Source organism: Vicia villosa, linkage group LG3 (assembly GCF_029867415.1).
Source record: "Vicia villosa cultivar HV-30 ecotype Madison, WI linkage group LG3, Vvil1.0, whole genome shotgun sequence".
Taxonomy (NCBI): domain Eukaryota; kingdom Viridiplantae; phylum Streptophyta; class Magnoliopsida; order Fabales; family Fabaceae; genus Vicia; species Vicia villosa.
Window position 1 is genome coordinate 30,082,942 of NC_081182.1, and position 13,745 is coordinate 30,096,686.

At 31.8% G+C, this 13,745-nt stretch overlaps 2 protein-coding genes across 3 annotated transcripts; both read right to left on the reverse strand.

The window, feature by feature from the left end:
• Positions 1–1,667: 1,667 nt before the first annotated feature.
• LOC131655301 (uncharacterized) lies at positions 1,668–4,305 on the reverse strand. 2 transcript variants are annotated; one of them, XR_009299711.1, is made up of 2 exons: positions 3,490–4,305; positions 1,668–2,924 (listed from the first exon to the last, which is right to left on the reverse strand). XR_009299711.1 is itself a non-coding variant. In XM_058925190.1 (2 exons), the coding sequence occupies exons 1-2, from the start codon at positions 3,462–3,464 to the stop codon at positions 2,703–2,705; spliced, it is 399 nt and encodes a 132-aa protein (XP_058781173.1). In that variant the 5' UTR covers positions 3,465–3,483; the 3' UTR covers positions 1,986–2,702. The 2 variants fall into 2 exon arrangements, 1 of the variants encoding a protein (XP_058781173.1); XM_058925190.1 differs by lacking the exon at positions 3,490–4,305 and adding an exon at positions 3,288–3,483 and having other exon boundaries at positions 1,986–2,924.
• A 1,836-nt stretch (positions 4,306–6,141) lies between these two features.
• Positions 6,142–7,020, reverse strand: LOC131657803 (uncharacterized). Its single transcript, XM_058927161.1, has one exon. It carries the CDS (start codon positions 7,018–7,020, stop codon positions 6,142–6,144), a length of 879 nt encoding a protein of 292 aa, XP_058783144.1.
• Positions 7,021–13,745: the final 6,725 nt, after the last annotated feature.

Below are 13,745 nucleotides of genomic sequence, written 5' to 3' on the forward strand. Positions count from 1 at the left end.
AAGGGACCAAAATGAACACCGAGGTAAACATAAGGGACCAAAAAAGATATTTTGCCTAAATCATTTAGTGAAATAGTTGTCTAGTAGGTGGTTTTGTAATAAAATGTATTGGGTGTCTAAATTTTCAAAAACATATACTCCCTCCGTCTCACAATATGTGTTCTCTTTATAATTTTCACATTTTTTAAGATAATAATTAATTGTGTTGATTTTAATGATAAAATTAATATCATTTATTAAAATAACCTTATTAATAATAGATAGTGGAGTAGTTACATGAATTAAAATACAATAAATAAGGGCAAATTAATGAAAATAAATAATAAATATTACATTAATATTCTAAAAGGACAAATAATTTGAGACAAATAAAAATTAGAAATAGGACACCCATTATGAGACAGAAGGAGTAACAATTACCAAAGTTACATACACACATTTAAAGTGCATGACAAGTAAACTTATATTTTCCACATATATTGAATGTCCAAAGTCGCAATTTGCATACTATAATTCACACACAAATAGAGGTGGAAATAAGCTAAGCTACGTTAGGCTTGAAAGTCTGAGTCTGACCTACGATAAATTTACAAGGTCTGAGTCTGGCCTATGGCCTACTTTAGGCTCTCTTTTTTCAGTCTGGTCTACCTTGACTTGAAAGCCTATTTAAAAACATGTTTCTCACTAAGATTTTCAATTAATCCATATTATTTTAGAAATCTTATAGGTCGGCCTATATATGCATATATAGGTCGACCTATTTAACATTTATTCTAATATATATGCCAACCTATTTAGCCATTTTCCTAATGTATATGCCTATATAGGTCATCCTATTTAAACTAATTTTAATATATATAAAAATATAGGCCGATCTATAAGACTTCATAGACTTTTTTTAATAGTCTAAACACATATAAACCCGTATATAGGCGTTAAGGTCGTATATGGGCCTACATGCATATATAACCTAATCTATTCCCATTCCTACACACAAACTAAACATTATACCAAACAACTAAATAGATATTCTAATTCCATATAACAAATAAATCTTTCTCTAGTACATAGTACTAGTAAGAATAATGCACAACTATTTATGTGCAATGATTTATAAATTGAGTTCTAATCTATTATCCATAGTAACTTGTTTGTCTCATTCAAATAAACAACCTAAGTTTAAAAATTGTGTAACTAAATTTATCAATTTATGTTTCTTTTAAATGAAAATCATAGGATAGGTTAGTTTGCATCAAATGATTTGAAAATAACAAAAGTCAAATCAATATAACTTGGTATGAAAGTGCTACATACTATTATATTTTAAATAACACAAACTCAAACAAGTAATATTTATGTGAATAAAGATGTGTGTCTTTTTCACAACTCTTTTCTTTTCCATATTTTTCATAAGTCAGAACCTAACAACTTAAGCTAGAGTATTATCAAGAACTTAACAACTTTAAATATGTGAAAATACTTATAATACCTAATTACAAACAGTTAATTAAATTAAATTTCAATCCAAAATACACAATTCATATATCAGAACTTAATAATTTAAGCTAGAGTATTAAAAAGAACCTAATAAATTTAAATTTGCAAAATACGAAACATAAGTTATTGAGCAAGTGCCAAGATATATAAACACAAAAATTAAGTAGTCAAATTTTAGACTTCTAATTAATTATTAACAAAGTACTCACTAATCCCATCAACCTTACAAACAATATTGTTAATCCCGCACTATCATACCAGATTATGATTCGGCCTATGAGTAAGATTGCATAGGTTATTTTGGAAGGTTACAATTTATCAACTAAGGAGCAAATTGGATATTTCAACAGAGGCACAAGATCAAATAAACATCTATACACAAGTTCTGGAACTCAGAGACAGTGAAAAGAATGATTTAGCTAAGGAGAATCATGACATAACTTAGAATTTGGATTTCAAATTAATACCAATCAAAATACCTCACAAATAAATAGTATATTTACACACATGAACTAGGAAATAACAACTCAAATTCAAATTTATACCAATCAACATACATCATTAATAAAGAGCATATTTACACACATGAACTAGGAAATAACAACTCAAACTAAGACTTCAAAAACTCTTATTAAGACCAACTTCATCGGGCATCCAACTAAAATAACATCAAACAATAATTACATACAAACAAACAAAAAAGAACAAAATTAACAAATTGACAAAGAGAAGGGTAACAACCTCTTCATTTACTCTTAACTGAAAGGGTTAAATAAACTACACCCCCTGCCATTATAGCGAGTTTTGGTTTGGGCCCCCTGAAGTTTTTTTTTTTACATAAGGCCCCTTATAAAACTCAATTCATGGATTCACCACACCTCTTTACCACACATGCTGACTGTTTATGTTATTATTGGCCACGTTGGCATGTGTGGTGCTGACTAGTCTTTTTCACTCACTTTTGAAAAACCTATCCCATGTAGCTTTCTCTCTCCACGCGTTTTCATCTTCATGATAACACCAAGAGAAAACTTCACACTCTCATATTAACGAAAAAAGAACTCAGCACCATTCAACAGTCTTCCATCTCATATTCATTTTCATCTTCACCTCATTCTTTTCTCAAGAAACCTTCATAAAAAAAACCGGGACAGGTACTAACCATATCACACACACTTCAACTTTCTCTCCCCTCATGATTTCTGTTATAATGAATGAAAAACTTTCTCAACAACAAAAAGGCTCAAACTGATTAAATCATCATCATGAAGCAGCAACCGACTTAGACTATCACTCGTTATTATTGAAGGCAATACTGTCGATGGACATTGCATATTTGATGGAGATATAGTTTCATTGGGGCTGGCCCTCTCTGTAACATCTGCACTAGAATTTGAAGCAGCAACCGACTTAGACTCTCCGACAACCTAAAAGAAGAAATACAATCAAATATCAGATATCACTAATCACTAGCACAAGTTCATCCAAAGTTTAATATATTCAACAAACTTTGTTGCCCCAATTAATCCAATGAAACTATCATATAACTCATTCTTAGTGAATATATATGAATTAATTTACATGATATGATCCAATGAAACTATCATATAACCCATTCTTGGTGAATATATAGGCATTATTAATTTACATGAATAAACAGTTATAAGTTCTAACTTCATTCACAGGCCCCTGAACAAAAGCATAGTTAATTTTACAAAGCACAGTATGCTAAAAAAAACAAAAAAAATTGCTTGAGAACAATGCATAGCTTGTTCAAAAATTTTACCCACCTTAACAAGTGGGTCCATAGTGTCATCCCCAGAAGATGGATTCCTAGCAATTAATATAGCCCGAGATACAACATCGCAAGGAAAATATGACAATAATTTTAAATGACATTTTCTCATGTAGTTTCTAATTAGACAAACTAGGAACAAAAGGAAATGAAAACTGAATGCAGCATACATGGTTTGCTTAAAATAATACCCATACCACTATAATATCGATCCTTTAATTCTTCAACAGTTCGAGATGAAGGAAACCTATCAGCTATAACAATAAATTTGAGATTAAACCTATCACACAAGTCAAACAGTTGATCTGTTTCCTCCTTGGTCCAATTCTACATAAATATAATTCATGGAAGAGAGAAACACATTAAACATTCCAAATCGAAGAGAGATGTAAGAACGGTAGAATGTCAAAGTGAATCAAATTCCAACTCTTAAAATAACACAGAATTACACAGCTATGCTTGAGAGTAAGTAAATTTATAAAATGGGATGTACAATTAAGTGTACAAAAGATGCAGATGCTAAGTGACGGTTAGGATCAGGTATACAGATCCTTTGAAATAGATCATAAAATATATCATGTATTTATAGCAACTAAGTCATTAGAAAAATATAAAAGATTTAAAATATAGCAAATAAACAAATTTTAGGTTATATACACAAAAAAGGACTTTCGATATCAATATACATAATAACAATACAGGTCATTGAAGACACGGCAACAACAACAACCTTAACATGATACATCTTGTAGATTAAAAATTGAAATAGGTGTTGTTTGATTAAACTCAAAAGCGAAGGTCAACACAATTTTTAGACATGCAATCTAGACATGATACCTACAGGATTAGCTAAATATTTCTCATACTCCTCATCTGTGTAGCTTGTTATGTCAACAGACTGCATCATAGCATGAAAACAAACATTAAGTCATGTAAGTATAAGGTATTTACTTGAGTCAATAGAGAAAAATGAAGAGCAGACATCATGAAGTTAAGGACTGAACCAGCATTTACCTTGTTATACTTGGCAAAAGAATAGCCAGATTCAGATTCATGACTGGATTTCGAGTAGATTAGGGTTAAGTTCTGTTTTTTTGGGCATGTTTTGAGGTTTCCGGAGAAGAGTTGATCGGAGAGGATGACCGGAGCCCTAGCTCCGACATCCACGTGTGTAGGCTGACTAGGCTTGACCAGTTGTGGGAATTCTGATTGGTTGTTAGCTTTAGTGAGGTTGCCATGTCAACTTGGTTGTGGAAGGTTCACGTTTGTTTCTCTTTTCTGGGTAGGGATCAAGGAAAGGGCTTAGGAAATGTTGGGCCCAACAAATAGTGTGGCCTAGTTAGAACCACACATGCCAACGTGGCCAATAATAACATAAACAATCAGCATGTGTGGTAAAGAGGTGCGGTGAATCCATGAATTGAGTTTTATAAGGGGCCTTATGTAAAAAAAAAACTTCAGGGGGCCCAAACCAAAACTCGTTATAATGGCAGGGGGTGTAGTTTATTTAACCCTAACTGAAACATAGATCATCCACTTAACTAATCCTTCAGAATATGTACAACTCTATATTAAGTTAGAAAGACATTACTTTTGCTAAAATTTCTATCACACAAACAAAGCATTGGCTTTTTTTTATAGAACATAAAAACACACATACTTGTAATAAACAACTTCACCAACAATTTTCCATTTTCCCAAAATTAAACTTAAAATTAGGATTTTCACAGCTACACTTCCATTTCAGGATCCGATTGAGATTCACTATCTGAAACAACATACCATTTCACTCTGGACCTATTAGCCCCAATTTTTATCCTCACCATCCTACCCCTGTTACCCCCAAGTTCAAAGCTACAATTTTCATCCACTGATACCTTAAGGGAAAACTAATCAGTAACTATTCTAACAAAAATACAAATTGAAACATAAAGAATCAAGTGGAATCATGTTCAAATATGAGAAAATGAAAAATATAGAAAGGTCAATCACCAAACCTGTTCGTGAGAAGATGAAGGATGTTTGAATCTGAAAACGATCATATTGTGAAGGACGTAGAAGGCGAAGTCTGAGAAAGTGAAGGCTGTAGAAGGAAAAGTCTGTGTGAACAAAGGAAAAGTGAGTTTAGTGTGGTTTTTCACTATTTGTGCATGAGCAAAGGGTTTATCGTGCCAGCAGGCGAGGTTATCGTCGTGCCCTTTAATAAAATTTCACATTATTATTACGTAATAACGCGCGTTGATGAGTTTTAGGGGGCGACAGTTGATTCACTGTCGTGACTATGATGAGTTATTTTAACTTCTTAAGGTGAACATGTGTGTTAAAATGTTTAGGGGGCGACAGTTGTTGTACCATTCATGACCTATATTTTAAGGCGGTTATTGTAACTATCTGAACTTAATTTTAGGGCGGTTATTGATAATTACCGCAATGTTTATTAATTTTTAAAAAAAGTAAGGACGGCTGGTGTAAACCTTCGTGACAACCGTCTCTATATGCGAGTTACGAAGGTTATCAAGTTACTATTGTAATTTTTGTAACGTAAAAACCTAATTTTCTTGTAGTAAATATATGTATTTATTTTTTTATCAAACAACCCAGTAGCTAAAATTCACCATTTCAAAGTGAATTAGTAGGATGTCGCATTTTGACTACATTCGATATTCCTACACAACTATAACCTGAACTGCCTTTACGAGATTAAATATATGTATTTATATAATAAAGACGAATCTTCAAATTACATACACCGCAAATTCCATAGAAGAAAAAGAGCCATGGAAGGGTTCAGTAGCTATAAAAGAAAATAATCAAAAGAATAAGTGGAAGAAAAAAAGAATTTAAATAAGTTAATGTCCTACGCCTTTATCGCTTGGACCAGAACCAAGTACATTGTCATTTGAATGTCCTTCGCCTCCATCGCTTGGTCCAGAACCAAGTTCATTGTCAATTGAATGTCCTTCACCTCCATCACTTGGTCCAGAACCAAGTATATTGGTATTTGAATGTCCTTCGCCTCCATCGCTTGGTCCAGAACCAAGTACACTACCAACTGAATGTCCTTCGCCTCCATCGCTTGGTCCAGAACCAAGTTCATTGTCAATTGAATGTCCTTCACCTCCATCACTTGGTCCAGAACCAAGTATATTGGCATTTGAATGTCCTTCGTCTCCATCGCTTAGTCCAGAACCAAGTACATTATCAACTGAATGTCCTTCGCCTCCATCGCTTGGTCCAGAACCAAGTTCATTGTTAATTGAATGCCCTTCACCTCCATCGCTTGGTCCAGAACCAAGTATATTGGCATTTGAATGTCCTTCGCCTCTATCGCTTGGTCCAGAACCAAGTACATTGTCAATTGAATGTCCTTCACCTCCATCGCTTGGTCCAGAACCAAGTATATTGGCATTTGAATGTCCTTCGCCTCCATCGCTTGGTCCAGAACCAAGTACATTGCCAATTGAATGTCCTTCGCCTCCATCGCTTGGTCCAGAACCAAGTACATTGCCAATTGAATGTCCTTCACCTCCATCGCTTGGTCCAGAACCAAGTATGAAACCAACATTATCATTTGAAACACCGTCGTCAGGCTTGTTAGAAGAAACAGAAGAAGTTACCTCATCTTTTCTAAAATCCTTGGCTCGAAGATCTCTACCATCAATAAAACATAGCTGTGACAACATCACAAGCATCATCATAAAAAACACAATCAAAATGCTTTTCGTCATTTTCTCAACCAAAAAAAACTCCAATTCCTTTTCACAATATTCCTTAGCTTGTTTGAGTTATATTTTAATTTTGAAAAGCTATATTAATCTTGAGCTAAATGAAGAGGTACTATAATAGTTTGGTTTATATAGAAAATCAAATTGACGGTGAAACGCTTTCAAAGTGGAACCTTTCAAAGTTGCAATTTGATTTGGTTTTAACTGCTTTATTTGAATATTTTGATTTCAAGAAATTGTGGTGTTGGAAATCGTGTGGGGTTATATTATATACCGACCTTATACTCATTTCTCACTTGCTTTGAAATTGTATTGACTTTAGGATAATTGAGTTTTTGTTGCGACTTAGGATAATTAAGTTTAATGAAAATATATTGACAAGGAAAGTAAAGGAGGTTAATTATATGAGTGTGATTTTTTTGCATATAGTTAAGTTGTGATTGCAATGCGTCATGCTTACGCGTCCATGATCATTCTATGCTTAGTCACTAGAATTTGATTTTCTACATCCCAATTTTCTATCAATGGAGTATTAGGAAATCTGAACCAATATTCCTTTTTTAAATAGAGTTCTACCCGGTGCATAGGACAGTGACACATTCCTAATTTAATTTTAGAGTAATATGCACAATCCTAAATTTTGCTATTCTTTTATTTATTTTCTTATATATGTGTGTGTCTAAATTGTGTGCCCCCAAAGACATTCAAAACAATCCTTTTGTGTACACAAACCCTACCCGATCAATTGGAGACCCTATTTGAGTTTAAAAAATTATTTTAATTTTTAAAAAATTACTAATAAAAAATGACATCAATTATATAATTTAAAGTATTAATTGAATTAAAAATAGCATTTCATAGAACTTTTAATTACTTAAAAAAAGACTTTTCCAAACATTTTTTAAAATAAATTTATCAATTAACTTTTTATATTTTAATGTTTTCAAAATATCATTTTTAAACAGCGGTTCTAAATTTATATTTTGAATATTATATATCCTTTTATATTTTTTAGTTTATTAATTAAAATATTAGGCCCCTAAAAATGTATGCTGCATATGGTTGGGCCTGTGTATATGATTAAATTTAACTTTATTTATAAAAAAACATACCTTGTCTTGTGTTACAGCTAACTAAATTGAAAATAGTCTTCTTTAATAAATTTATTTTTAATATTGATGATTTAATACAATATTTAACATTATATTAGAGAGAGAAAAACTCTGCCCTTACTCTAAACAATTTACCAACTTATCCTAAATTAGTGAAGATAAAAATGGAGTGGAAATAGTCAACTGAAGAATAGATTATGGGATAACAAAGGATCGGGGCATGTAAGAGAGACTGGAGACATGACAACTTTTTACTTCACTACTTTCTCAAAAGCATGCAGAGCTAAGGACATGTACGAGGAGTTCAATATGTTTAGAGATATCGATGTGGTGATGAATATGATCAGTGATCATTCTATCTAAACGCGACATTAAGGGAAGGAGATATGAGTTTGTTAAGTTCTTCAAAGTCAAATATAAGAGGATGCTGGAAACCTAGCTTGATAACATTTTTATGGGTGGGCCAAAATTATTCATGAATGTGCCTAGGTTCTAGAGAAGACAGTTGGAAGTTCATTATCAAGGTTTGAGAAGAGGAGGCATTAGTTGGGGAAAAAGAAAAAAATAATGATAAGTCAAATGGGCAACAATATGTTCATTCTAGGTCTTAAACTACTAGAGGAAAGAAAGATGAGATATCATATGTGAATGTTCTAAAATCCTTCATGGTCCAATCAAAAGCTGTGGGTAGAAAGTTCTTTAAACCAAACCTCAAGTATAAAGAGAAACATGAGGATCCACTTTTGAAGTTTAACGTTGAAGATTAATAAGTTTGGAAGTGATTGAAGAAAGCCTATGCATGGGTTATGGAGAATTCAAAGCCTAATGATAGATAGTTAGTAAGTGTGGTAAATCTTATCAAAATAATAAATTAATTTGTATCCACAAAAATTGTTTTATTTTAACAAGACGCTTAAAGTTCTTCTAATAGTAAACTTTGGAGTTTTTTTTTTCATATTGTTAGTGTTGCACCCAAAAATTTGCTCTCATTTTTTAACCTGAAAGAAACTTGAATCATACTCATATGCATATTTCAATAGGTCATAATCAAATGCACTCCATCCATAACATTGTTTCTTCTTCAAGAAGTTACCAAGATAGAAGTATCTATGTGAGTTTCTTTTGGGAGTCTATTTGAGCAGAAGCGAGAAGCTGGATCTCAATGGATTACAATACTTTCATCATCTCTCCTCAAGAGATAGGGGTTCACAGTCATCATATTCAAAGGCCTGATTCAAAGCTGCAAGCCTGGAAGTCATCTGGAACCAAAACTAGGGTTGACTTTTTGATCAAGACTTATATTCAAGAGTCAGACAAGTTATGAGGTGTCATGGGGCCCATCATGTGATATTCGATTGATTTCATTGGTTGCTTAGTGGGTAAAGTCAAGATTGAGGGTTATTAGTCAAGAAATTCATAACTTAAGATATTACAACTAACATAAATTAACAATAACGACACATGAAAAATCTAGACACTACCAAATGATTCTGGAAGTTTCAACATATTGATTATGTCGTCAACCGATCTTGAAATTGCCGCATCAAACTCGACCGATCCCTTAGTTAGCTTACAGTGAAATGTTCTCCACATAACCTTCAAATCTTCATCAAACTTCAACTTAATAAGGTCTATTTCACCTTTCCATCAGTATTAATCCAGTCTCCACGAAACCTGATCTTACTCACCTTTTTATTCTCGGCGTCGGGAAAAAAATCATTCAACGTGGATCTCAAGATGGCGACACATATGGTGTCCTACGAAAGCCGAAACTCTACAAGAAATTTCACTCTATTGAAGTACACTTCTGCCTTAATCAAAAATTGAGGAAGAGGCATTTTGAGATGTTTTTCTCAATATCATATGACCCTTATTTATACAACTTTAAATTCATTCTAGACCACACAAAATGGTCCGCACAATCACAATCGTACGAAACTGTCGGCAAAATCGTAACTGTTGAAAATTTGCACTACCGAAAATTTCGCATTGGTTGGAATTTTCGGTATTACACGGTACTTTTAAAAATATCAGTATTAGTTCAAAAATACCAAAAATTTTAAAAAAAAAACGATATTAGTTTATACCATATATTATGAATGAACTACCAAAAATTCTAATTTATGCCAAAAAAATTTAATAAACTAGTGGAATTTTCATTCGCACATTTGAATATAATTTTATCCAAAAGCAGTTTTGGAATTAATAAAATATATGGGATACCATATTTAATTTTAGGGTCAGGGCCGGCCCTAGGCCAGGGTAAGCAGGCCCACAGTCCAGGGCTTCAAAAAATTGAGGCCTCAAATTTGGGGGTGTAATTAAAAAATTATAATATTAAAATAATAAAATATATAAATGTTAGCGAAATTATGAAACAATTTGTTGCTGCTAACTCAGCATATTAGCGCTTGCTTTGGAAGTGTCATGTTCTGGGTTCGAAACTTGATGGCTTCCCAATTTTCAATTATTAATTTTTTACATGAACACTCAAACTGATTGTGGTTTATTAAATATACCTTATGTCACCTAATTAATTACCTTGGTGGCTTCCCAATTTTTTACGTTTGCAATGAATTTCTAATTTAATTTTTCTGTGACAAATTATTTCTCAAATTTTAATTATAAAATAAATTATAAAATAATTTATATATAATCAATTAAATATCAATTTTTTATGAAATTAAATTCCTTATCACTTGTACTTTGATTTATTATTTTTTATCATAAAAATAAACTTCTTACCATTTAGGTAAACCTGAGTATTAGGATCAGGATATGGTTTACGCATACTCCTACATTTTCTATCCATACGACTTGATTTTTCGCAATTAAAGCAAGAGAAAATGCCACTTTCATTTCTTTGAGATGGTAGATGCTACCTACAAATTAGAGCAATTAAGACACTTAAAATATTCTCATTCTTAATTCAGTTAATCATATTTCGATTTTGAATTCTTTAATGATTTGTATATGGCTATTTATCTGCATTGAAATTCTTTTTATTATTAGAAACAATCAAGACTTCATATTTTTGATCTTGTCTCCGAGATTCATTTTGGAGGCGAATAAAACGTCTATTTTTTTTGTTAGGGGTCCATTTATTTGTTTGCCCTGGACCTCTAAAAAGTCGGGATCGGCCATGTTTAGGGGTAACCGGTTAAATTCTCGATTTATTTAAACTCCACTGCAACGTGCTTTATATAATTTATATATAGCCATTGTTATTATAACAATAAAATTTATAAAAGTTGGGATGAAATTATTTACTATTATCTCGTTTTTTATTACAAGTCGTTTTGGACTTTTCACACATAAAAAAATAATAATTATTGTATGAAAATAAGAAATTATAAAGATTTTTATAAAATTATTCTTCATTAATAATAACATGTGAAAAATAAATTTACTTAATTGAAATGAGAAAATAATAAATATTTAAAGATATAATAAAAAAATATTATTAATTATTTATTGGAATTGTGAAACTACTAATATTTAAATATAATTTTTTTCCAACGGGACTTATAATAAAAAATAGATGGTGTAATTTTGCTTAATTGAACTATTTTCCTTTTAAATAGGCTAATAATAAGAACCTTAATTTCATATTCTTTAATAATATAATCTTTTTTTCAAACAAAAAAATAGTAATGTGCATGTGATATTGTGATATCAGCTAGACTCAAATAAAGCTACTGCATACTAAGTCAACGTTTTCAAGCAGTGGTTCTCATCCATAGAGGTTCTAACTTTTGACCTGAATTGTGGATTGTCTCTAACTTAGGGACACATGATTCTTTCACATTGCTCACTGAAAAACCTATAATTCACCAATTGATTTTTTATTGTAAAGGTTATGTTTGGTTTGGTTTAATAATAGTAGTTCAAACTATGACTTTTATGTCCACTGTTGTCTTGTGTGTACGGGAATCATTTCCCTATTTGCAATTGCTGCTAATAGATACTAAGCTCAACGTACACGACTTTATGCACAATACTTTGAAGATTGAAACACCATGCGTTTGGATATTAATATAATAAATACAACCAAATCATGCTTTAGCAACTGCTAAACCAAGTTGGAACCGTCCTAAGTTTTTTCAAGTTTTTGTTTAAGTGTGATTTAACATTGACAAATTTTAAATCTTGTGCAATAGTCTAACTAACATGCCTTTAAAGATTGTCCTGGATTAAAATGTTTAGCAATTTGAAAGATCTAGAATTTAAATACTATGAATTCGCGTATACATGATCATGATAAAGAAGAAGTCAATAAACATAATTATATACCACAAATGTATATATGTATTTACATGATAAAGAAGCAATCTACAAATTACAAATTCCACAGAAGAAAAAGAGCCATGGAAGAAAATAATTCAATATATGTATAACAAAAAATAATCAAAGGAATAAATGGAAGAAGAAAAAAAAGAATTTAAATAAGCTAATGTCCTTTGCCTTTTTTGCTTGGTCCAGAAGCAAGTATGAAACCAACATTGCGTTTCGAAGCATCGTCGTTGGACTTGTTAGAAGAAACAAAAGAAGTGACACCATCCTTGGCTCGAAGATTTCTGCCATGAACAGAACATAGCTGTGATGACATCACAAGCATCATCATAAAGAACACAATTAATATGCTTTTCTTCATAATCACTTTTTTTTCTCCAAAATGGCTTCAATTCCTTTTCACAATATTCCTTAGCTTGTTTGTGATATATTTTAATATCCAAAAGCTATATTTATGTTGAGCTAAATGAAGAGGTACTATAGTTTGGTTTATATAGACAGTTAACTGCTTGTTTTGAATAATATGATTTGAAGAATTTGTGTTGTGTTGTGTTGTGGTAACACTCGTGTGGGGTTATAACCGGCTTTTTAATGGTTTCTTTCTCACATTGCTTTGAAAGTGTTGTGTTTGACTTTATGATAGTAGAATTCAAAAGCGAGTAAAACATGTACAGTGCTAATTTGAATGAAAAGTTATTGATAATGAAAGAATGTAAAAGGGAGTTGGTGAATTAGTCTCTAATGAATTATATATGAATGTGATTTTTGCATGTCCACGTGGTTCAACATATGATTAAGTTGTTGTTTCACACGGTTTGTGATTGCAATAGGTCATGCTTACGTTACGCGTACATGATGATTCTATGTTTAGTCACTAGCATGCATCTAAATTTTCTACCTGTCTCGATGAATAGGAAAATGGACAAATATTCTCTTTTTTAATTAGAGTGCAAGACGGTGCATGAAAAACAACACAACAAATAGTTAGCTGACAGACACTTATGAAAGGGATCAATTACAATTAAATTCAGTGCCGAAAAACTTGAAAAAGCTGACTATGTTAAAAAATCATTCATATTAATTTTTTACCCTGTTCAAGTTAGGCATACTTTGATCAGTTTTTGTTAGCAAGACCTACATAAAAAAACGAAACAACGCATGGAACAAGTGATTCATCATTCCATCGAACATAGATGATTTTGATCTCTAAATGTGCCATCACTATCTAATAAAATTCAATAATCATTCGTGCAACGTGCAACGTGTCTCCTCTAGTCTAGACGTTTTTAACCACTCACTAAGAAAAAAAAGCAAGTTATGGCA

Coding starts and splice junctions, on each gene's coding strand:
- LOC131655301 (XM_058925190.1), bottom strand. CDS start 3,464: ATGTATGCTGCATTCAGTTTTCATTTCCTTTTGTTCCTAGTTTGTCTA. Junction 2,925..3,287: donor CTATGGACCCACTTGTTAAG/GTGGGTAAAATT, acceptor TTCTTCTTTTAG/GTTGTCGGAGAGTCTAAGTC.
- LOC131657803 (XM_058927161.1), bottom strand. CDS start 7,020: ATGACGAAAAGCATTTTGATTGTGTTTTTTATGATGATGCTTGTGATG.